The 22066-nt window shown below is 46.7% G+C and overlaps 1 protein-coding gene across 2 annotated transcripts in view; it reads right to left on the reverse strand.

Moving 5' to 3' along the window:
* Positions 1-37: 37 nt before the first annotated feature.
* Positions 38-22066, reverse strand: part of NCAPD3 (non-SMC condensin II complex subunit D3) — a 47991-nt gene continuing 25962 nt past the window's right edge. Inside the window, exons 17-35 of one of the 2 annotated variants that reach the window (XM_083588307.1) lie at positions 21744-21935; positions 21533-21630; positions 21261-21376; positions 19250-19357; positions 18759-18873; positions 18557-18664; positions 17107-17345; positions 16456-16535; positions 11748-11885; positions 10073-10206; positions 8360-8559; positions 8097-8207; positions 7000-7176; positions 6282-6433; positions 5457-5584; positions 5242-5319; positions 2458-2532; positions 2284-2344; positions 38-1154 (exon numbers count right to left, since the gene is read on the reverse strand). In XM_083588307.1, the coding sequence (XP_083444433.1) occupies positions 1043-1154; positions 2284-2344; positions 2458-2532; positions 5242-5319; positions 5457-5584; positions 6282-6433; positions 7000-7176; positions 8097-8207; positions 8360-8559; positions 10073-10206; positions 11748-11885; positions 16456-16535; positions 17107-17345; positions 18557-18664; positions 18759-18873; positions 19250-19357; positions 21261-21376; positions 21533-21630; positions 21744-21935 (2422 nt within the window). In that variant the 3' untranslated portion in view covers positions 38-1042. Of the gene's footprint in view, positions 1155-2283; positions 2345-2457; positions 2533-5241; positions 5320-5456; positions 5585-6281; positions 6434-6999; positions 7177-8096; positions 8208-8359; positions 8560-10072; positions 10207-11747; positions 11886-16455; positions 16536-17106; positions 17346-18556; positions 18665-18758; positions 18874-19249; positions 19358-21260; positions 21377-21532; positions 21631-21739; positions 21936-22066 lie in introns of both variants that reach the window. The other variant, XM_083588308.1, reaches the window with a different exon arrangement.

Genomic DNA, 22066 nt, shown 5'->3' on the forward strand with positions numbered 1-22066 from the left:
CAGATAGGTTTTCAATCAAATCAAATACTTGAACATGTAAGCTTAGCTCTTATTTATTGTGCATACAATCATAACCAAGCCTAAGTTAAGAACCTGGCTGGAAGCCAAGAAATAATCTATTAAGATAAGAACAGGAAGGTTGTGTATACACAAAGTTATTCACATGCTGCGATTATTTGAATAAAGCTCTTACCAAGTTTCTGCTCCAGGAATGGCTTTGGCACAAGTCTTCAAAGCCCTGTAGGTCAAATTTGGAAATGAGGCACCTAGTTTTGCTCAGATCCCAGAAGGCTGTGGCCCTTGGTCCTTTCTCCTTGCACCCCTTTGCTGGCTAGGGCTCCTTGTTCTAAACAGAGGACAACACAGATTCTCCTGACTTCTTGACATTTGGACTTTCAAGAGAGCAGGAGGAGCTCAGCGGGGAAGGAGTGCTCATGTATAGAAACATCCTGTGGCTCTTTGGCTTTTTCGTGGGGTGCATGGAGGGGAAGGATTCCGTAATAAGGGATGTCCAACTGCAGCATGGCACTGTTCACATGCATTCTTTCCATGGAAATAATTGCAAAGGCCTTCCCTGCAGTAGATGATCTGATCTGGACAAAGCATTTGTCCATGGAAGCCAAGTCTCTTTCCCATTTGACTCAACACTGGTATTACTCAAAAGGTGCATGTCCAGAAAGTAAAATGAGATAAAAGCTGTGAAGGTAAATGTTTGAAGAAAGATTTTTTGTGAGACAGTACATGTTGGTTGTTTGGCAGGAGCAACTCAGATGTGCAGCCCCACCAACCTGGATTCAACTGCCTCAATGACTTTTTAAAATTATTCCAGAACATGTATATACAAGCTCAAATATATACAGAGTGTGCCCCAACCAGTGCAGTGATGAATTACTAATATTAACAATATCAAAATAGACATTTATCATACAGCAATTACAAAAGCAAGCCGTGATCTTCAAATAGTCTCTTCAAGCCATTGCAGAGAGGACGTAAAACATGATCATGCTTCTTTACAAGCTGGGGCTAGAGAAGGCAAGGGCCATCATTTGCTTGACAGCCTGGGAGTCTTGCGGCTGGACCTCCTCAGCCCTAGACTTGAGGGGTTGCTTCTCCTCACTGGAGAGTTTATCTTCCACTGCTGAGGCTGCGGCAACCTGCAAGTTGAGATGGAAAATAGTTTTGAAAAATAGGTTAAGTAAACTAGTGTTTAGAGCAGGGATGGGGAATCTGTGGCCCTCTGCATGTCATCAGACTCCTGCTCCCATTAACGCCAGCCTACATGGACAGAGGATGATGGGAGCTGTAGTTTAATTAACATCTCAAAGTACACAGGCTATCCATTCCTGGCTTAGTCATTCTGCACTATAACAGGAAACACAAGTTTAGTGTGCAGCCAAAATCTGCACAAAACGGGGGTCTCGCCAAACAATGAGGAATCTGCTTTTGTCGAATGAGGAAAGCAAGGATTGCATCCATTGTTGGTCCAACCCAGAGCAGACCAACTGAAATGAATGGGCATGACGAGTTCTGTTCTAGAAAATCGCTTGAATGCTGCTCATGTAAACAAAATCCCTACTCGCTGAAAACTAGAATGAGAGAGATGGCTAGCCTAGAATACTTCTTCCTAACTTACTATTTGGCGGATGGAGAGGGTTTTGCTCTGAAAGATGGCATGTAGTAGTTACTTATTTCCAAGACTTTTGTGTACAGTTATTTTTAAAAAGAGAGTTATGGGAAGCACTCTGACATCTGTCCCCCAACTGCAGTTTACAGTGATATTTTCCACCAGCAAGCTTTGAAACAAAGGTCATTTGGGTGGCTTTGCGATGAACAGCACATTGACATCTTCTCTATTCAATAACCCTTTGCTGGCTGCACCACAAGACACAGTGTTTCACCACCATTTTGCAAAAAGGGCAGTTACCGCTGGTTTCAACAGTTATTCTTTCTGCCAGAGAGAAACAGCACTGGTGCCTGGGAATGAATTCTGTCTGTGATCTCCATTGCACGCAACACAAGTGTTGGCTGGAGTGCAGAACTAGAACTGGGGGAGACCAGGTTCGAATCCCCGCTCAAATGCAAAGTTCAATGGGTGACCTTGGGGCTGTTGCACTCACTCTATCAGACTAAGACATAAAACGGCAGGGGTGTGTGTGTGAACTATGTGTGTCACCCTGAGCTCTTTGGAGGAAGAGTGGGACAAAAACATGCCGAACTACTGTTTGGCACAAGCTGATTTTGGGATTGCAGAGTTGCCCCAGCCAAGGCATCTATTATACTCACGGCAAATCTGGCAAAGGCAAGCAGATAATCTGACTTGGTGGCTCCTGGGCTCCTTGATCTCCTGCAAGTGGAATGGCAGAAATATTGATATGCCTTGGGTTTCTTTCTTTCTTTCTGTCTGTCTGTGTTTCGTTTCTTTCTATCTAACCACAATAATGCACAGCAGCAACTTACCTGCATCTGAAGCTGGCGTTTGGGTCTGGTGGATATAACTGACTCCTGACCCAAAGGTCACATTGTTAATAGTCTCTGCGGAAAAAACACCACAAATTTTAGCACAAGCTCACCTGGACACTTAAGAACTGAAAGGAGTGTTGCGAGAATGGGGAGTGGCCAATACTAAACCCCTCCCTAGCAGCCAGACCTCCTCAGATTGCTATAACAAAGATGGGGGAATCAACCAGGTATGCAAACACCCAATTGCTCAGGGTAAGGGAAGGAAACAGTTTGAAATATGGAAAATTCACCTCTTCTCCTTTAACTTCTATTTTTCAGGCTCCTGATATGCCATTCACGGCTTCATGGAAATTTGTGTGGGTAAGCAGGCTAATAAAATGTTTGGGTAAGTCAGTAGGTAGGTTTTGGGGAGGAAACATAGTCACATGCTTTGCCTGCACAATATCCCGGATTCAAGCCCTGGTTGATAGCCGCAAGAGACTCTGGAGAGATGCTGCCCATCTGAGTAGACCGTTCTGATTAGATGAATCAGTGGAATGTCTGCACACCAAACTGCATGCAGAAGCAGCTCTTTTGTTTCCAGAGAACCCAGAAGCAGGTTCAGAATAGTGGCACACAACAGGAGAGAGAGGATGGAAGTCTAGTAGCTGCTCATACACGTAACACCAATCTATGGCTTGGCATTATGTTCTAAGGGACTAAGTATCCTGGCTCACAAATAAACCTATGGTTTGTTTAGCCTAACTATGGCTTGCTGTTCTGCCAAAAGTAAAAACACTTGTTAAACCATGGCTTGCTTGCATACTCCACCCAAGGTACTCACCACACCGAAGAGGCACAAGAGCAGCTTGGAAAGAAGCCAAACTGTGGCTTGTTTGTTCAATTCATGATTTGTTGAAGAAACAGTGGGTTGGCATACACAATGAGTTTTTGTTCAGGTTTCTCTCTGTGTCTGTTGATTGTTTTTTGGACCATATAGTTTCCTTCTCATTTTAGGACCGGGGGACCCAGAGCCAGTGGGGCGATGACAGCTCAATCCTGGCCATCTCAGGCAGTAGTAATGTGACACACAGCTTGTGTCACTGCTAGGAAGCAAAGCTGGAATTTTAAGCCTTGGCCCCCAATGGGATTAACAGTCCCCTCCCTCCCACTCTCCCCAGCATATGTTGCTTAAATGGAGCATCAGTGCCAGCCCCCAGGCAGAAAGGAAGGCACGGTTTTCACGGCTGTGGCATCCCAAGACTTTGCGCAAAGCTGACGTTGGGAAGTTAAGGACATCTGGTGTTAATGTTGAGTCTATCAACTCAGCCAAGTCGGGGAGAGGATGGCACAGAGGGTCAGATGTCTGCAGTCAGCTTGCTGTGAATATCACAGCACGGCTTTGAAAAAGAGACACTCTCCTGGTCACCTAAGGTCTCAGGGCACGGTCTTTCCCTGGCCTGTTGTAGATCACTTTTAGACTGAAGATAGCAGCAGCTATCACAGAGCGTTGGAGCCCTTCCAGAATAAAGGCACAGGCTCCTGTAGGCTTCATGAGGATTTGGTTTCACAGAGTGCTGCCTTTATCCCCCCCCCCATTTTATTTTATTTTTTGGTACACATGCAAACGCGAATGCCCACCAGTTTAGGACAACTTGTAGCATCACACACAAACTTTATGACCCACTGCTTAAGGCACAGTCAGGAAAGTGTTCATTCCACAATCCTGTGTATGTGAATAAAAAAATTGGGTCTCTCGGCATAGCATCCAGCATCCTGTGGTTCATCTTATTCTTTCAAAAGGTAAATTTCAAACCTTAAGTAAATGTGAAATCTTGCAAATCAGAATGGCGCCCATTAGCATTGCAAGTGGTCAGGGACATGACTTAGTGCCCTGCATGGCTCCTTATTCTGCCATGATTAGGAAGATCAGGGTACAAAATACAGGTAATGCAGAAATAAATGTAAACTTGCAGCTTCCTTTCCTTCTAGCCAAAACTTGCAGACTGACTGTCACTAGGGACAGGCAACCAACCAAATCGCCTGAACTACCCTTTGCTGTCTCATCTGCCCAGTATGATTTGGGAAGAAGGGGATTCAGGAAGAGCTGTTGTCAACATGTGAACACACATTTGTCAGCTAATATCCTTTACGAAAATGGAATACAATTTTGAAGTGGAGCCTGAAGCCAAAACACTGTGCTAGGGAAGGTACCAATGAGTGCAGGTCTAGTGCTGGGTTGATCTACCAAGAAATGGTCATGAGGATTAGTGCTGAGACACTTGACCAGAAAAACATATATGCACATCAGGATTTCAGACCACTGAGAAAGAAAGACCATATACTAGGAATGCAGAAATCTGTCCCTTCAGATGCTGCTGGACTACAACTCCCATCATGCCACCACTGGCCGAGCCTGATGGGAGTTGGGAGTCCACAGATGAAAAGAATGGTGTTCATTCACCATGAGCTGTTACTGGTGGATGCATTGTAGGAAGGGATTCATGACTCTCTTAAAGTAGCTATTTGACTGCCTGGTTGGACTCTTTGTTGTTATGAACTGTGTGCACTGAATTTGTAATACGCTGCCATTTTCTACCGTTGCACTTGCCAGGTTTGGTTTCTTTTCTTTGCAAGGTTGCAGTGGAGTGCAATTTTCCTTTTGTGTTTTCTTTATGCTTGACCAGAAATGGCAGGGCTAGGGGACTAGGAGACCCCCGAAGCCAGCCCTGCTACATTCCCCTCAAAGTAGGGCTGCTTCCACACACCCCTCCATAACAGACCACCTCTTCAGAAACTTACGCTCAGGGGTACTTATTGCTCGACCTTCCAGGGGAACGTTGGTTCCAGATGATGGTCGGTTTAGACTGGCCAAAGAAACTAAAAGAAAAAGGAGAAGAGTGTTAGAGACAGTGACTGTCCCCAGCAAGACACCTCTAGTTAGTCTGGATCAGGAACTGTGTGTACATTTAAGGTGGTTCTGAGACAGAATCTCTACCAGCTAAAGAAAGGCTCACCTTTACTGTTCTGCCTGCTCCCTGGAGATGTGGGTCTCCCGCCCAGGCTCCTGCTGCGCTGACTGAAAGCAGCCTCTGCGACCTTCTTAGCAGAGTTGAGGATGGCAATGGTATTCAAGGACCTGTTCCTAGGAAGGAGGAAAAGGGTAGAGATGTTGCTGGCGTTCCGGTCGCTGCAGAGTAAGCAAGCTTTAGAAGAGCATCTGCCGAGCATCACAAGGCGACAACAAATTGGACCTCTGGAAAAAGATTCCTTTGAACCTGCAGTTCAGTGCATTGATACACTTGATTTATAACCCGATGGTATGTAGACAAACCTAAGGCTAGCAGCAACCATCTCGCATGAAGTGTGACAGTTTAGCACACGATAAAAGCCTAATAATAATAATAATAATAATTTTTATTTATATCCTGCCCTCCCCAGCCGAAGCCGGGCTCAAGGCGGCTAACAACAATCAAATAATCCAACATTCTAAAAACATTTCATTATAAAAATTAATTAAAATCAAATTGATGGCAACCGTTAAGCAAAATTCTGTGCAGATTGCCAGAGGGGGGAGTCAGGCTGCGCCCTGACCAAAGGCCTGGTGGAACAGCTCTGTCTTGCAGGCCCTGCGGAAAGATGTCAGGTCCCGCAGGGCCCTAGTCTCTTGTGACAGAGCGTTCCACCAGATTGGAGCCGCAGCCGAGAAAGTGTTTAAGGCAAGCTGCACACAAATGCTGCCTGCGAAGATGCACAGAAGATACTCAGATTGAGGATTTGCTGAATCCCAGAAAAGCAGCAGAAGCACAGACAGCCCGACTTGAGTCCACAGAGTCCTGTACCTGGCCTTCAGGATGCCTGGCCTGGGCGAAGTAAACCCAACAGATGCTGGAGAAGGAGGAGGTCTCAAAGGCGAGGCCGAGTCACTTGCAGCAGTTGCAGAAGCAGCTGCATTTTGATAACCAGGAAGTGCTTCTTTTTCCAAAGTGGGAGACTATGATTTAAAAAGGAGAAAATGGAGCAGTGCTTAAATTCCACTGTGGCATCAATCAGGGGCAAAGAGGGCTTCACGCTACTGTCAATAGGCTCACGCCAACTCTGCGACGCCAACCCCTCATCATTCCTGTGTTACAAACAGAAAACTCAAGTTGGGTATAAACTGTCTTAAAGTCACTTGTGGCAGAGATGGGAGCTTTTGCTCTGCCAGCTTGGGGTGACAATAGGAGGGGACAGGATTAGGCTGGAAAACAGGAACAGCCAGTGAGGGGTTTCAACGTAGTCTAGCACAGGGGTGAGGAACTGTGTATCTCCCATCCCTCTGGGGTGCAAAACTTGGCAGATGAGTGAGGCCAGCCAACTGTCAATCTCCTGACATCAGGACGTCAGCTGCTCCTTGGCATGCTACCGCAAAATCTTGAAAAAGCAGCAGCTGGGTATGCCAGCAGGCGGCAGTGGAAGAGGGTTGGGGACTAGCCTGTTGGGAAAAACAGGACTCACATAGCTGTGGCTAGCAAACACAATCCTCACAAGCCCCTGCTTGGGGAGGGTGGGAGTTTGTACCTGCGCAACTGCCAGGACGTGAAGGGATCCTGCCTCTCTGGTCAGCTCCTGGTCTCGCTCAGACTCCATTTTCAGCTGCTCCTCATACTTCCTCATGTCATACTCCAGCTCGGCGGCCAGCTGCTTGTCCATGGCAAAGAACTCTTTGATTTCATTTCGATAATCTTGCATCACCTCCTGGAAGATGCAACAGGGAAGTCGGTGGTGGTTAAACGGGATGCCTTAGATATTTGTCATGGGCTGTTTTTAAAATCTATACCTGGTTGTTCTACTGTTTTACAAAACATTTTTGCTGTTTTTAAGGGTGTGTTTGTAAATCCTTTGGGATGCAGACGTGGAAGGGTATTATTTCATCAGCTATGCTTTCTGCTGATGTTCAAGTGAAGATCTTAAAGCTCCAAGTGGTGAAATGACCCTGATTTAAAGAATGTCTGGCCAAGATACTCAGGCAATAATACTGCAGCAGGGAAGATCAATAATGGCAGTTGGCTAGTGTGGAGAACAAGCAACCTGAAGCAAAGTCCTGGTGTGTGTGCGTGCACACACATGTAAAGACGGACATTGCTCCATAAGGAAGGGCATTATCTCCAAGTGTATCTTGTGCTCCTCACTCAACCTTCAATGTCCAACAATTGTTCTTTGGCCACTGTTACCTATGACACAGGTCATTCTCCCCTCCAGTCTATCAAGACACCAGAACAGGCTGGTGTAAATGCTTAATTGCGCCACTGCCAGGCCGAAAGAGCCTCCAGATCCTATCGAGAGATGCTACTTGTGGCATTTTGACTGCTGATCATTTAGCCCAGCAACATTAAACATGCCCCCAGAGGCTCCTCGGTGTGCGTCCAGGCAGAGAAGTAACTGGCTCTCTTCCTCTGCAGACATCCTTATCAGTCGCACAACCTCCAACCAGTCCATCATGATCTCCCACACCTCTCTACTGCTCAGATCCCAGGACAGCAGGCAGCATGTGCCTTGTCACAATATGTGGCAACCAGGACTGGACAACAATACCCACTGGGTGCAGGGAATGCCCAGGGCAGGGGTTTGCCCCTAAATCATGGGTTTAACTAAATGACCCTGGTGTGAAATATTACCCGGAGATAGTTCATGAGTTCTCTCAGAGCTGGAAGCCTGTTCTCCTCCAATGAGGTCTTCAGCGACGTGATGATCGGAATGACATTCTCAATAAAATTCCTCTTCTGAACCTGTGGGGGGTTGGATTGAATAGAGACGGATTCAGCGGAATGGGGCGGCTTTATTCAAAACAACAGAGAGATTTCGCATGTTGCTAAGGGAGAGCACAGTGGTGTCACTCCTAAGGAATTTCCCAGACTCTCTTTGGAGCTGCTATACTCACTTGCGAGATCATTTTCTTCTGGGCCACCCGCACGACAGCGTTGGCAATGGCCAGCTGGTCCTCATCTGGCTCAATGTCATCCTCTGGCCTGGATTTCATGGCCAAGAGCTTGATCTCCTTGCAGCTCAGGACCTCAAAGGTGTCAGAGAGCAGAGCGCTGGCCTCCAGGTCGAGAGGCAGGGCTCTGTCCACAAAGCAGGCTGGAAACAAAAAGGATGGAGAAAGTGGGACAAGTGGTTACTTCCAAACACCAGAAAAGTCCAACATTTTAAGCTGGGAGCAAAGTGGTCTTAGCTCTGCACAAGGCTCTTCGCAGTTAGGGACAGCTCACCTAGTCAAGCGGCTTCACAGGGAAATGCAAAATGAGGCTGGGGCTTGCTTTTAAACTCTTGTGCAAGGGACTCAAAGCACACACACGCACACACAAGCTTATTGGCACCCACTGCAAGGAGAGAGGGGCCTTGTTCTTATGAATGTGTCTCAACCAATTAGATGGAGATGAGAGGCTCTTGTGAGCAAGCCAGTGGCATAACCCGCCAAAGAAGTCTATCCAGCACATTCAGACGAGTGAGTATATGATATATACGATATCTTTATTGTCATTGTCCCATGCAGAACAATGAAATTGAAAAACTACATAAAACTACCACAAAGCTACATAAAACATTCAAAACCCCCTAAAAACTCTAAAACCCCATTTTAAAATACACTATACTATAGAGACCACTTATACTGCGTTTAGAACCAGAATTTCATTTGCGTAGAAACTGTTTCTCAGGCGGCTAGTCCTGGCCTTTATAACCCTATACCTTCTTCCAGAAACCAGAAGCTGAAAGAGATAATTTCCGGGGTGCGTACTATCCTGTGCTATCTCTGCCACTTTCTTATGGCACCTGGCAGCATAGATTTGATCTAAGGTGGGAAGAGTGCACCCAATTATTCTCTCTGCAGTCTTTACAACCCTGGATAGCATTGTTTTTTCCCTGGCCGTGCAGCTCCCAAACCACAGACACAGACCACAAGTTAATACGCTTTCCACAGTGCAATGGTAAAATGCCATCAACAGGTCCTTTGAGAGATTGTTTTTCCGGAGGATTCTCAGAAAATATAACCTCTGCTGTGCTCTCTTCACCAGGTCTTTGCTGTTCTCTCCCGCAGAAGCAGTCTAGATTTTCTACCTCATGGTGAAGGCCTCCTTTAAAAGCTCCTCCCAAGGATAAAATGAAGCAACTCCCAGATATTTAAGACAAAAGAGAATTTCCCAGAGCACCACTCTAAGCCTGGGAACAGACACTGAGCACAGCCCCAAATCCACTACACAATGCCGGTTCAATCGCAGGCTCCTGCAACCGAACCTTGGAATTAACAAAAGAGGAGTGTAAAATGTGCACAAGAGGCAAACAAACCAATACCTCCCATGCAAGAAATGGGAAACCCTGCAACAATTCACAGCTAATACTAGCAGTCTGGGAATATTTTGTAGTATCCGTGGCATTTTGGGTACATCATCACAACAATCCTTTCAACCATGCTGCGAGAAAGGCTTGTGATCTTTGGAACTGGGCAACTTCTGAGCCACTCTGCAGGGGGTGTCACCCAATAGGCACTGAACTTCATGCACAGAAGGAGTTTTGGAAGCCCCCCCCCCGCCCAAATCACTCTGTGAATTAACATTTCACACAGTGCCTTCTGCATAGGAAGATACAGCCGTACCCAGAATGTTCAGGCTGATTTTGGTGGTGATGTTGAACCTCTGCTCATCGGTAAAGTGCTCCAGCAGGAACTTGTAAATCTCCATCCTTTTCTCTTTGTTAGCTTCGCCTTTCAGGGAAAAGAGTTTCTTCTCTCTGTAGTAGGTGAATGAAATTCATTGATAGCTAAGAAACACAAGTGCGTGTAAGCCACCCATCTATTCAACATTCAAAACACAGACATTAGATCTGGCATATCACTGAAGAGGGAGGGTAGGAAACAGGATTCGGCCTGTCGCCCCGAGGTCAATCATCTATCATTAAAATGGGAAACGGGCTTGATGACCAAAAAAAAAAAAATGTGATTCCTGCATTCACAGTACAATCATCTTCTCTTCTCTCTCTCACCCCAACTCTCACTAACCTACCTGCCACGTTCTCCTTTCCCTCCTTCCTGAAGTCTCCTCTTTCCAGCACCATCTCTGCAAGTCAGGGATGGGTGAAACTAACCGCCCGACGGATGTGGATGGCCTGGAGCTCCAATCATCCCTGACCATTAGCCATGCTGGCTGGGTCTGATGGGAGCTGGGAGCCCAACATCACCTGGAGGCCCAGCGCCACATCCCTAACTCTGGAGTCTCCTCTCCCTCTCGCAGGATTCCACAGAGCTCCCCCCACCTCACATTCCATTATGTCAGGGCAACAGGCAGGCAGCTAGCAAAATGTCAGTCCTCAGGAAAGGCAGAGCCCAAGTTTGATCAGGAAGAGCTTGGGCATTATGAGAATCAGAGGTAAAGCAATGTCTCTCTGCAAACAAGCAAGGGCTGGGTTCATCCGGTATTGGGGCTGAAGCGCAAGCTTTGACCTCACTGCGTCGTTGGTGGCCCTGACGTACAGAGCTTGACTTTGCCCCACAGAAGCAAGCCGCAGCCCACCTGGGAGAAGGCAGGCCAAAGGATGCATTAGGACAGAACTGCAACAGGGGTCACTTTGGCACCTCAGGATCCTGCTCTTGAAGATCAACCCCACAGCCAAAGTGCATCACCTCAGTTTAGGGTCTGTTTCTCAGTCAGACTACAGTGCGGCAAAACTTTAGAAACTGGCATTTACTTACGTATAAAAAGATGGACTAGCTATTCGCTCTGAGCCAGTTTCACCGGAATATTCTATGGGGATGTTTGTCAGTAGTATAGCATTGCAAAATGCCACTATGTGGGGTGACGAGAGGGGATTGTATCACTCCAGTCCTTAAAACACTACATTGGCTGCCAGTAACACTGGGCCCAAACACTTCCCAGCCTCAGTGTCTCATCAAATAGCAGCAGGTGTCCTGCTCATTGCCCCATCAGTAGGGGCGGCTTGCAAGGCCTTGGTGCTGCTGCTCTATTTATGGAATTCTCTCCCCGATGAAATCTGGCAGTCCTGCATGCTAGCAGCGCTCAGGCGCAAGTTGGAATCGAATCTGCCCAGCTGCTGTCCTGTGCTCAAACTCTGGGTGAACATGGCTGTTGAACTGTGGTTCTAAGGACTGAATTATTTTGTTGTTTGTATCCCCATGTACTGTTGGCGAAAGGGTGGGATATAAAAGTGATGACAAGTGACGCTTCGACCGCAGGAGGATCCTGCTCACCACTACATGCAACCCCCTCCCTCCCGCCCCCATTCATGTTAATGAAAATAGCCACCACTCCACGGACCGCTCACTCTGGGGGAACCGGTTGTACTTCTCATGCTTCTCATAGCTGTTGAAGTGGAAGATGCACTCGATGAAGTGCTGGGAGAACATCAGTGGGTTCCTCTTCAGCAGGAGGTGCGCCAAGCAGAATTTAGCTAAGCTGCAGGGAGGAGAAAGGGAAAGCACGTCAGAAGGCCACCTCAGTGGCTTTGGTTTGCAGGCAGTGGCTCGCTTTTTAAAACTACCTGGGAGCCATATTCTGAGCTAAGCATGGCCAGTTACATTGGCTCTGCCCTTCAGCTCATTGCCTCATGACCAGAGAAAGGCAAAGGGCTCCTTAGCCCCTTTTCTTCCCAGGGTGGAGAGAAACAGAGGCTTTGGGCAATGTGAGGTACTCTTCCCTTCTGAACCTCAGTTGCTGGGTTGCCACTTTGTGTGTTTTGATTCATGTGCAAGAGAGTATTAAAGAGAGAAGAGGGGGAAGAAAGACTATGCCAGAGCCAGAATGAGCCCCTGGGCCACCACTTGCCGACTCAAGGTTGATCAGCAACAGGGCTGAAACAGGAAAAAAGTATTACTTCTTGTATCAGCAAAGCAACCAAATGGGCTGCCTAGGGAAGAGCCCAAACTATGACTGGAAATACAGTTTACACAGCCCTGATTAACAGGCATTTAACCCTTTATCTTGCATTTAACACAATCGCAAGATATGGACCAAAAGTACCTAAATCACATAAGGCAACCCCAGATTTGTGCGGAGGTCGCATTCCAGGTTACTGTGCGCTTGCGTGAAGTCGTGTGTGGTTGAAACACCCCGTTCTGCCCCCCCCCTTTTTAGTGATGTCTTTTATGACGTTTCTGGGTCACTTCCGGGTTTGTGCTACGTGCACCAAGCATGAATGTGCACATATCTGTCGCGTCTAAATCGGAGGTTGCCTGTCCTGTACTTTTTTTTCTGTAGACTGGTGACATTTTGCAACGGACCAGCTGAGCGGCACAGAAGCCAAGAGAAAAGGGGCTCTCTCAAAATGCAGCCTGGGGTGGGGTGGGGTGGGGAATTGTGTGGTTCTTCTGATGGTAAGCTTTAATTCCCATCCGCCCCAGCCAACATGGCCAATGATGAGTGTGTTGAAGGGAACTGCAGTCCCAAAGCTCTACATGGCCACAGGTTCCCCTCCCTTGCTGAAGCCCACCTCAAATCAGAGTGGTGCTTAAACGTCACAATGTTTAAGAAACACGGGGTCTATTGTTACACCGCTCCCTTATCCAAGACTCCTTTGAAAAGCTTTCAGGGCCCATCCTGCAATTTTGCTTCTAATTATAATTCAACATAATTAAAGAGAGAAATAACTCAGTTGAACAGTAAACACCGACAGTAATTACAGTGTTTGTGATAATTAACCAGCAGTCACTCGTGCTAGCAAGATCTTATTAAGGAGATCTGGTATTCCCGGCCTGAGACACAGCTTGGAATCCACAATGACTAGGGAGCGTTTTTTAATAAAATTACTCGCTCCCTACGTGTGGGCATTTATTGAGAATACCCCATTAATAGCCGGGCAGCTTTTAAATGAAACGTTGATGCGCTCCACAGGAAAAGGCAGCTCACTGCTACGGTCTCAACGCTGTAACAGGCTGCTGTGGAGGAGCGGATGGGGGGGAATGGGGAAAGCACCGCATTGAAGAATGACTGAAGTACAGATAAGTAAAATTAAACTCACACAGAGTCAAAATGAATGCATAATTAAGCTTGCGGAATATATTGCCACAAGGCGGGGGCGATGGTGATTAACATGGGTGGCTTTTAAAAAGCATCAAGATCATTTTTCAGAGGGCCTGTCTGTCAACAGCTATTAGCCACTGCCACTAAATGCAACCCTCAGAACCAGAATACCAGGAAAGGGCTCCCAGGAGAGCATCTATTTCACACACAGAAGGCCCCAGGCTCACTCTCCAATGGCATTTCGAGGCTAAACCGGGAGAGACTCCTGGCCTGAAACTGCAGAGAGCTGCTGCCAGACAATACAGACCAGGGCTTCTCAAACTTGAGTCTCCAGCTGTTTTTGGACTACAATTCCCATTAACCCCGACCGCTGGTCCTGCTGGCTAGGAATGATAAGAGTTGTAGTCCAAAAATGGCTAGAGGTTCAGGTTTGGGAAACCCTGATATAGACAATACTGAGCTTAATGAACTAATGGTCTGACTTGGTATATGGCAACTTTCTGTGTTCCTTTTCAAGTCGAGGATGCTGGGGACAAACTATAAGAGAAAGTGCTTGTCTTAATCCAGAAGCACCTGGCTATCTGCTGAGTGCGTGTGTGATTTTTTTTAAAAAATAGAATGCTCAAGCTCATGGGCAAGGAGTCTTACAGATACACCTGTAAAAACAGTAAGGGGGGGTAGGATATTGAGATAGACTTTAAACCAATTTCTTCAAATAAATCCTGCAGATTTAACCCCCAAATAAGCAGGCTATCTAAATGCAGACTATCTGTAAGAGTCTAAATGATGACAGGGATTTCAGACTCAAAAGAAGATGCAATATGGATCAGCAGCAGCTCATACCGATATGCCCAAATTGCATCTTATGCTACAATTAATGCCTGGCATAAGGCACACAGTGAGCTTAGGAAATGTCACATTCTGATTTGGGATCATACAGAGAGGTCTAGAACATTCACCTTATCTGGTTGAAGGCATTTTTAATGGCCAAGCTCAAACGCTTGCATTTAAAAAATAAAAAAATTAAGAAAAAAGAAAAAGATATTATTTTTGAATCTGCGGAAATATAGGATACAAGCTAGTTTGAACAATACCTTTTGAAAAAACAGGTACTTTTACCATGTAGTAAGTTTTAGAAAGCCACAGAATTAGACTACACAAAGAGTTCTGTGACTTCCGAAGCTTGCTATTCTGTCAATGACGGATCTGATAAGACGTAACCTGAAAACATTTGGGATCATGATTGTCTTTTTGGAAGCACAAGACGACAGCCACCATGTGGTGTGAGCCATTGTGATGGAAGTGGATAGTGTTGGTCTCAGGAAAGATAGGTTCAAGCACCCAGCTTATTTGGTCACACTGTACACCTATTTGTGTGGCAGGCCTTTTTCAGTCCAGGTGGTCTTGGGCAAAATCTGTACCTGTCAGCCTAACCCCAGGGTTGAGATGGGTTAGCCCAGGGAATAGGGAACCTGTGACCCTCTAGATCAAGCATGGCCAAACTTGGCCCTCCTGCTGTTTTGGGACTACAGTTCCCATCATCCCTGACCACTGGTTCTGTTAGCTAGGGATGATGGGAGTTGTAGTCCCGAAACAGCTGGAGGGCCAAGTTTGGACATGCCTGCTCTAGATGCTTTTGGTATTCCTAGCCATCCTAGCTATCATTGTCAGTGGTCAAGGATGCTGGGAGTTGGAGTCTTACAGGTCCCCCATCCCTAAGTTAATTTCACCCAGAGTTTCCAGGTGAAAGAGACACAACATTTAATTGTCCAGATCAAGTAGATTAAATATTTTTTAATCAGGTGAAAAAAGGTCTCTTAACAGATCGGACAGCAGATCTTTTAAATCATTTAAGGACAAATACTGATTTTAAAAAAGAGTGGAAAACACCATCTCAGAAGAGGCACCATCTCTTTGTGTCTTCTAAGATGATGAGTGTGTGTAAGATGATGTGTGTATTTGTGTGTGTGGCCTAAAAAACAAAGAAAGGATTCTTCTGGCTTCTGGACTAGTGTTTTATCTGCAGTGCAAGGTAATTAATGGATTACAATTAATTGACTCAGATTTCTTTAATCAGGTGACCAATGAGTAGTGTCTGTTTTTACCCTCGAAACAGAAAGTGGACACACAGAGAGACATAAACGGCTGTGCAGAAAGCACATTAAAGGATGATACAAGACCGCCACCAGCTGGAGAGACAGGAAAAATGTGGCACCAACTGCAGGTGATGCATGAAAGCCAAAGGGCAACAAGATTGTCCCTGTTAGACCCGTATTTTAGGACAACTTCTTAAAAGCCTGGGAATAAGTTTCAGAATTAATCTTAAGAAAGCATACATGTGGGAAATGTCAAATTGCCACTGACAATCCCAAAAGATTTTCCAATCCCAAACCCACAGTAAAGATTTTAAAACATTAAGCAGACTTATAAACACTTTTTTTATAAAAATAAGAGACACACACACACTCTCACCCGCCTACTCACAGCTCCCCATTTCCCAGCTGATGTGAATGGGCCTGGTCCATCCCTGCTCATCAACTGACTGGAGAGGGGGCAATTTGCATTGCATCGGGATGAAGTTTAAATCTCTCCACCCACCCAATGGCTGTGCCTACTCAACATATTTTTATTTTGCAAATGCAGCCAAAAATTAGGTTGTTAATGCATTTTGTTCTTGCTCCTTTTGGTGGAGAGGAGGGAAAGAACACCTGAATGGGTGTTATCCAAACCTGCTTTGTAAGGACTAACAAAGACATCATGAAAAGATAAAACGATGGGAAGGGTAAAATAGTTTCTCCCCAAGTCTGTGCTTGCTGAGTGGAATTGTAGATGCCAGAGCTTTTATTTAAAAAATGTTTTCTACTTTTCAGAGTTGTTCTTATAAATAACCAAGTGGGAACAAATTCCAAGATTTCCCCCATCATTCAGACATAAGCAAAATGTGGAAGCAGAACCAGGTTTCATCCATTTTATGACTCTGGGGCGGGGGAAGAAATGATGGTGTTACCTTGCGATCTCCTGATATGGGTCCACCAGAACACTGACAAATCTGAAGAAGAGGGATCCTTTCCATTTCACAAATTCTTCCTATGCAACAACAAAAGTTGGGAGGGGGAGAGGATGAGCGTGCTTCAGAGGCTAATAGGCTTTCCACAGAATCCACAGCATGCATACAATTCTGCTAACATCCACCACAAATCCTTGATGTGCAAGTTTAATGAACTCTATGAACCATAATTACGTAAAACGAGCAATGGTTGTACATCTCCACCTATTCTCTCGTTCTTAGTCTGATGCCCAAATTATTCTAGTTTTGGTTGCCAAGGGATGAGGTGCATAGAGCAGCAAAGCCCAGCTCCCATCTACTAGAAATCACATCCCTGCCCAGATTCCCTCCCCATTTTATCTTCCCAGGGACCTTGTGAGATTAAGATGAGAGAGGAGACAGTCTGTCTGAAGGCTATCTTTTGAGCTTCTGAGGTGGTGTGGTGGTGGGGAACTGAACTGACATCTGTTCAACTCATCTGCTACACTAAACTGGCTCTCCTTCACCATCTTAAGGGCTGCAAACTTAGGGCTTCCTGTTGCCACCCTTGACATCAGAGCCCAAGTGCAGCACAACAGAGAAGACCCCAAGGCCAACCTGTGCTTGACTCACCTGCAAGAGGTTGGTAAGGAGAATGAGCGTCTGCTTCCGGATCAAAGGTTCCGGATCCTTCAAGCATATGGCGACATCGGGGATGTACCTGTCTACCTTGTTGGTGTAGCGGATACAGAGGTCACAAATCACGATGATGACATTATTGCGGACAGCCACGTCCTTGGACAGCTCTAGTTCTCGAACCAAGGCGGGAATGCATTTGTTTGCCAGGTCCTCATGCTGGAGGCAAAGCTTACCTATCAAAGAGCAAGAAACAGGGAAGGAGGAGGAGGATTAGGCTTGATCCACTGGACCGATCTCTTCTGCCTGTGCGGCAGGCCCAAGCAAAGTGACGCGGAAGCAATCGGAAAGAGAAATAATCCTCTGTAAGAACAAACGGGGGAAGGGTGGCTCAGGGGCCGCAGGGAGACCCTTGTGTGCAATCTGCAGTCCCACTAACTAACACACTGCCATGGTTAAAGACAGTCAACTGGATCCAGACTTAACCATTTCTAGTGTAAACTCACAGAAATCAATGGGATTTAGATTAGGCATGATTCATTTAAAACCCATTTGATTTCAGTGGTTCTACCCAGAGTATGAGTGGGATGCGGGTGGCACTGTGGGTAAAACCACAGTGCCTAGGACTTGCCGATCGCATGGTCAGCGGTTCGAATCCCCGCGGCGGGGTGAGCTCCCGTCTTTTGGTCCCAGCTCCTGCCCACCTAGCAGTTCGAAAGCACCCCTAAGTGCAAGTAGATAAATAGGTACCGCTTTATAGCGGGAAGGTAAACGGTGTTTCCGTGTGCTGCGCTGGTGCCGGCTCACCAGAGTAGCTTCGTCACGCTGGCCACGTGACCCGGAAGTGTCTCCGGACAGCGCTGGCCCCGGCCTCTTAAGTGAGATGGGCGCACAACCCTAGAGTCGGACACAACTGGCCCATACGGGCAGGGGTACCTTTACCTTTACCCAGAGTATGACTAAGTCTCAATGCCTACCATTTCCAACATCCAAACTCAGCTGCTTAGTTTCTCTGGGTAGAAGGAGTCTTTCTATAGCAGGGGATATTTTAAACCTCAGTCCTGGCAGGGGTGGGGGGGCAAATGCAGCTCCCTAAGCCTCTCCCCAGACTGCATCTCTCCCCAGCTTTGCTTTGCACTCTCCTTGAGTGTGTTTGCCTAGCTGAAATGTGTTTTTGAACTCTGATCATGCCCCTTGCTTGCCTGCATGGAGGATTGGCTGGGGGGGGGCAAGTACACCCACACACCTACTGCACATAGGAGAAAAACCTATCAACTTTCCCCTCTGGCCCCATCCACACTGGCATGGAGCTCTCAGAAGGTTATGCTGCTCTTGAGCTGAAAGAGGCTTGCTGGCCCTGATATATCACCAAGGTTTACTGGAGAAGGAGGAGAACAAGAAGAGGTGGCACATGGTAAGGAGTTCTTGTGCAAGGGAGAGCTCTTACCTAGTGTAATGAATGCGTGAGCTCTGACAACAGACGGAAACACAGAGTCTCTGAACTGGGACAATGGTTGAGACGGTGGAAGGTCCTCGCTACTCCCAGGGCTGGACGCTAGGGAAAGAACCATGCCCAAGTTAGAATGGGCCATCCAAAACTGGGCAGCTACCCTCTAAAAGAGCACACCAAAAGAAGAGGAAGGCCTTACCTTCGCGCAGTGTGTCAGAACTAGCCAGGATGGACTGTATCAGTAAGAAAATGTGTTTTTCCACTTTGGCGGGACACAGCTGTGCAGCCTCACCCAAGATAAAAAGATGTCTAACCTACCAAAAGGAGAACACTGAGAGTTAACATACTGTACAGAACAACTCTAGTGAACTGTGAAGTTTCTAGCTCCGTCACATCCCTTGTTTAAGCTGTAGGTTGGTGCTGCTGAACAAAGGAAGATGTTAGAAACACAACATTTAAGAACCAACAGATACCAGCCGCCCTTTGAGGATGAAGAAGAGGGTGAGGGAGGCAGGTACAGGGAAACAACAGTGCCTGCTCTAGTTGGTCGGCTCCTCTCTCCCCGCTCCCAATTTTGCATGTTAGAACATTTGCCTTAGTACTTTAAAACTGTAAACCACCTTGGGTGCTTGGGAAGAAAGATTGCATATAAATGCAGCTAATAAATAATAATAGTCTGGTCTCACTTACCAAGGCATCTTCTTGTAGCTGCTCTGCTCTGCGCTCTTGGAGGACTATACTCGAGATGAAATGATCACACGTGGCTACAAGACCCCCAAATAAGTTGTTCAGCATATCCTGTTCAAACATGGAGACACCTTGATTTAATTCTTTACTAAGGAACCACTGTTGCTTCTCTCCCTCTCCCCTTCTCTCCCTCCCAACATGTAAGTTTCTCAGACCACCAGGCTGAGAAAATCCCCTGATCACTCTTAAAAAGTCAGTAGTTTTTTCTTTGATGAGAAGCCTTTTCCAGAAGAGAACAATGCAGGTTTATTTTGGAAACCCAGCTGTAGGGACCGGGCTAAATTGTCTTAACAGACCCTTCTACTTTCCACAGTGGCCAAAGAATCATTAAGGGGTTTTTGGATTTTCTGGCATCAATGAGACCTTTCCACATCAACTCCTCTGCCAAGAACACCACACCCCCACTTCCAGCAGTTATTGGGGAACGTCTTGAGTGATTCAAAGGGCTCTGAGAGGTATTTTACGGTATACTATTATTTTTTTTGTAATGCTGGGTGCTGGCCAGACCTTATCACTGCTCCTTGGTAAGCAAGAGAACACCCAACACTCCTCTGCAGTGATAGGCAACTGCTTTATATCAGGCCTCACCCAGCAATAATAAACTGAGATAGCAACAAGGTCTTTGCCCACCCACACAGCTCCTCTCTTCATGGCACAGGAGCCAACTCCTAGGTGCCGTGGGGGCTTCGGCCCTTACAATAAAATATTTGAGCCCTGCCCCCGTTGATGGTCATTCCCATTCAAATGGGGTGTGTGTGTGTGTGTTTGTGTGCGCACTGCATCATGTGATAAATTATGTGTGGTGGGGCTTACCTGGGCCCCCACAACATTTTATTGAAGTTAGCACCCTTGTATAAGCAATCAAATGTGGAAGCCTTTCATTATGCTCTGGCTATCTCCTGCTTGGATGACTGCAATGCAATCTATGCGCACTCTACGTGGGGCTACCTTTGAAGGTGACTCGGAAACTACAACTAACCCAGAATACGGCAGCTAGACTGGTGACTGGGTGCCACTGGAAGCATATAACACTGGTCCTGAAGGATCTCCATTGGTTCCCAGTACATTTCTGAGCTGTTGATGCGGTCCTGTATACGTGAAGAGAAGTCTCCACCCCCATCTTTCAGCCGGATACTGAGGTCCAGCTCTGAGGGCCTTCTGACAGTTCCCTCATTGTGAAAAGTGAAGTTACAGGGAACCAGACAGGGGGCCATCCTGATAGTGACACCCACCCTGTGTAACACTCTCGCATCAGATGCCAAGAAGGTAAGAAACGATCAGACTTTTAGAAGACCTCTGAAGGCAGCCATGTATTGGGAAGTTTGTAATGCTTGATGTTTTTATATTTTGCTGGAAGCCACCCAGAGTAGCTGGGGCAACCAAGTCAAATGGATGGCATATAATAAATAAATAAATAAATATAATAATAATAATAATAATAATAATAATAATAATAATAATAATAATAATATTGGACACAATCTTCCCTTTCTTCCAAACCAGGAAAAGATGGCTAGCAGTCTCAAAACTGGACTATTAAAATCAACTTCTATGCTCCCATCGACCCAGCCCAAGCTTGAGTGGCAGCATCTCTGCAGGGTCTCGGGCAGGTAGCTCCCACAGCACCTGCTAGCAAAAATTTTTAACTTGGCAGTGCCAGGAATTGAAGCAAAGCAGGCCCGCTCCGACTAAATCCTGGCATCTGCTAATATCAAAAGGGGCAACTTGTGGTGTCGAGAAAGCAGTCCTTCAGGGAAGCTGATTGGCTACAACTGATTGCACTGCTGAGAAATCCCAAACCAGCTTCAGAAGAACCCCTCCCTCTCAGTAGGACTCGCCACTGCTTCTCTCGTGTGTTACTAAGCATGGGGAAGCAAGCATAGCTCAAGGACAGTTTCAAGAAGGGTAACCAGTGGGACGTTCAGTGCTTAGAAGGCAGATTTCGGAGCCTCACCTGGGTCTCCTTTGGGGCATCTGAGGAGGCACTGCAGAGCTTCTGCAGAGTCTCTATGGCTGGGCTAATCGCCTCCAGTGGACACTGGGAGTCCTGCAGCCAACATTTGATATCATCTGTGGGGGGAAAGAAGAACATCAAGCAGCTTAACATGAGCTGGTGAGGGAGGCAGACAGACCCGACGGTTAGTTCAGGTGACAGGTAGAGAGCTCTAGGACAACACGAAAACACTCAGAAGATGGGTAAAGTTGGCTTTTCAAATGGACACTCACCCATCAGTCTGCTTTGGATGCTGCTGGGCAGGTGCTTTGCAGTGTTCCCAATCACACATAGGATGTGCACCATGGTCTGCCAGCCAGCACCAGGCTCCCTGAAAGAACCAGAATGTTCAAGTTGCAAACAGCCCTGATGGAGTAAGACAAAAATCCTTCTCCTCTGAATGACACACAGGGCTGCCTCCCCCCTGGGCCAAGTCACACTTGCCTGCTGATACTGTCCCAGGCTTTAATTATCTTGGTGTAATCTAGCTTGGGTGAAGAGCCGGAGACCTTTGCCAGCAGCATCCAAGCAGGGGCAGCACGCTCGGTTTCGGTATGGGAGATGACGCTGCTAACAAACACGGAGGAGAATTTCCCCTGCTTCGACCATATGTGGAAAGCTCTGGTCAAGTAGCGGCTGAAAGACAGGACAGAAACAAAGGGTGCTTAGTGGTAGCAAAAAAATGCCCATCTTCGGATGAACTGCCTTAAACTGGGCTGTCACATGTCATCCTCACAGCCACCTTGTGAGGTAGACTAGGTCGAGAA

The sequence above is a fragment of the Podarcis filfolensis genome, assembly GCF_964270895.1.
Source record: "Podarcis filfolensis genome assembly, chromosome: 15".
NCBI classification, from domain to species: domain Eukaryota; kingdom Metazoa; phylum Chordata; class Lepidosauria; order Squamata; family Lacertidae; genus Podarcis; species Podarcis filfolensis.